At 44.3% G+C, this 1,725-nt stretch overlaps 1 protein-coding gene across 3 annotated transcripts in view; it reads left to right on the top strand.

Moving 5' to 3' along the window:
- PLEKHM1 (pleckstrin homology and RUN domain containing M1) overlaps positions 1-1,725 on the top strand; it is a 44,182-nt gene that overhangs the window by 25,581 nt on the left and 16,876 nt on the right. For all 3 annotated transcript variants that reach the window (XM_015572535.1, XM_006776899.2, XM_015572534.1), the window contains one exon: positions 1,235-1,505. In XM_015572535.1, coding sequence (XP_015428021.1) covers positions 1,235-1,505 — 271 coding nt within the window. The remainder of the gene's footprint in view (positions 1-1,234; positions 1,506-1,725) is intronic.

Here is a 1,725-nt window from a genome sequence, read left to right as displayed (position 1 = left end):
ATAGGCTGCCTGGGCCCTAGGGGGCCTGCTCTGAAGCGGGGAGCTGAAGCAGGGGTTGCCAGTGAGAACTCTGGGTCCTTCTCCCCCATGCCTCCCTTATCTCAGACCCTACAAGCAGAGCCGAAAACTCTACATCCCTTAGACACATGGTGCTAGGACAACTGAATATCCAGATAGAAAAAAATAAAGGTGGACTCTCTTTCACACCATACATATAAATGAACTGAAAGTAGATCATAGACCTAATTCTAAGATCTAAAACTAAAGCTCTTAGCAGAAAACAGGGTAAATCTTTGTGACCTTGAATTAAGCAATGGTTTCTTAGATACAACACCAATGGCACAGACAGACACAGAAAAATAGATGAATTGGACTTCATCAAAATTTAAAAATTTTGTTCCTTAAAGAGCACCATCAAGAAAGTAGAAGGACAACCTACAGAACTGGGTAAGTTATTTGCAGATTGTATTTGTTTCCTAGGGATCCTGCAGCAAAGTACTATAAACTGGATGGTGCAAAACAACAGAAATGCATTGTCTGCTAGAAGCCCAAACTCCGCATGTTGGCAGGGTTGGTTCCTCTGGGATTCAAGAATCTGTTCCATGCTTTTCTCTTAACTTCTGGTGTTACCAGCAATCCTTGGCATTCCTTGGCTTGTATACCCATCGCTCCAGTCCCTCCCTCCATCACATTCCTCTGTGCCTCTATCTTGACTTGGCATTCTTCTCTCTCTGTGTGTGTGTGTGTGTGTGTGTGTGTCTTTCTCCTCTGATAAGAACACAGTCACATTGGATGAAGGGCTCACCATACCCCAGTATGACCTCATTTGAACTAATTGCATTTGCAATAACCCAATTTCCAAATAAGGTCACATTCTGAAGTACTGGGGGCTAGGATTTCAACATATCTTTTTGAGGGATAGAGCATCAACCTGCAGACTGAAGGGTCTGATTCTGGTCAAGGTCATGTACGTCGGTTGCACGGCCTGATCCTGGCAGGTCGATGCTCTATCCACTGAACCAGACTGGCTAGGGTGGAAAGGGTTGTTGTTTTTAATGGAGTAAGGAAAATGTTCTAAACTTAGTAGTAATGGTTGCCCAGTTGTGTGAATATACTAAAACGATTGTATTATACAGTTTAAATATATTAATTTTATGATATGGGAATCATGTCTCAATTAAGATGTTTTTTTAAAAACTTAAAAAACAGCCTGTGTCTTTATTTCTTTCCATAGAAAAGCAAGAGCTGGATCTCGGAAGATGACTTCTACCGGCCTCCCCAGGAACAACCCCCGGAGAGTCCTTCAGATGGCTCCGTAGCTTCTCCTAGAGGGACTCCAGAGTCCAGGCCGTGTCTTCTCAGGCATTTTTCTCAAGGACCAAGAAAAAGCTCCTCCATGGGGGCCTTAGACAAAGCTTGTGTGCCTTCTCCAGGAAGCAGGAAAAGCCCGGCAGCCGCTTCGCGGGAGCATAAGAACTTCAGGGTGGTGCATCGCAGGCAGATGGGTAGGTGGCTGCAGCATTCCAGGCCTCTCCGCAGGGGCACGCCTTTCAGAAAGCCCTTTTGACGTCCTCTTTTCCATGACCAATTGGGTGGCATCTTCTCACAAGAAAGCGCTCATCTCGTGATGAGTAATTCAAGAAAGCATTGCAGGAAAAGTATTATGTATATTTTCTCATACAGTCTCAAAGTATTGCCCAAAATTGCCTACAGAGTGCAAAAATA

This window comes from Myotis davidii, unplaced genomic scaffold, assembly GCF_000327345.1.
Source record: "Myotis davidii unplaced genomic scaffold, ASM32734v1 scaffold109, whole genome shotgun sequence".
NCBI classification, from domain to species: Eukaryota; Metazoa; Chordata; class Mammalia; order Chiroptera; family Vespertilionidae; genus Myotis; species Myotis davidii.
The sequence above is the reverse complement of the archived record's forward strand: the minus strand, read 5'-3'. Positions and strand labels throughout refer to the sequence as shown.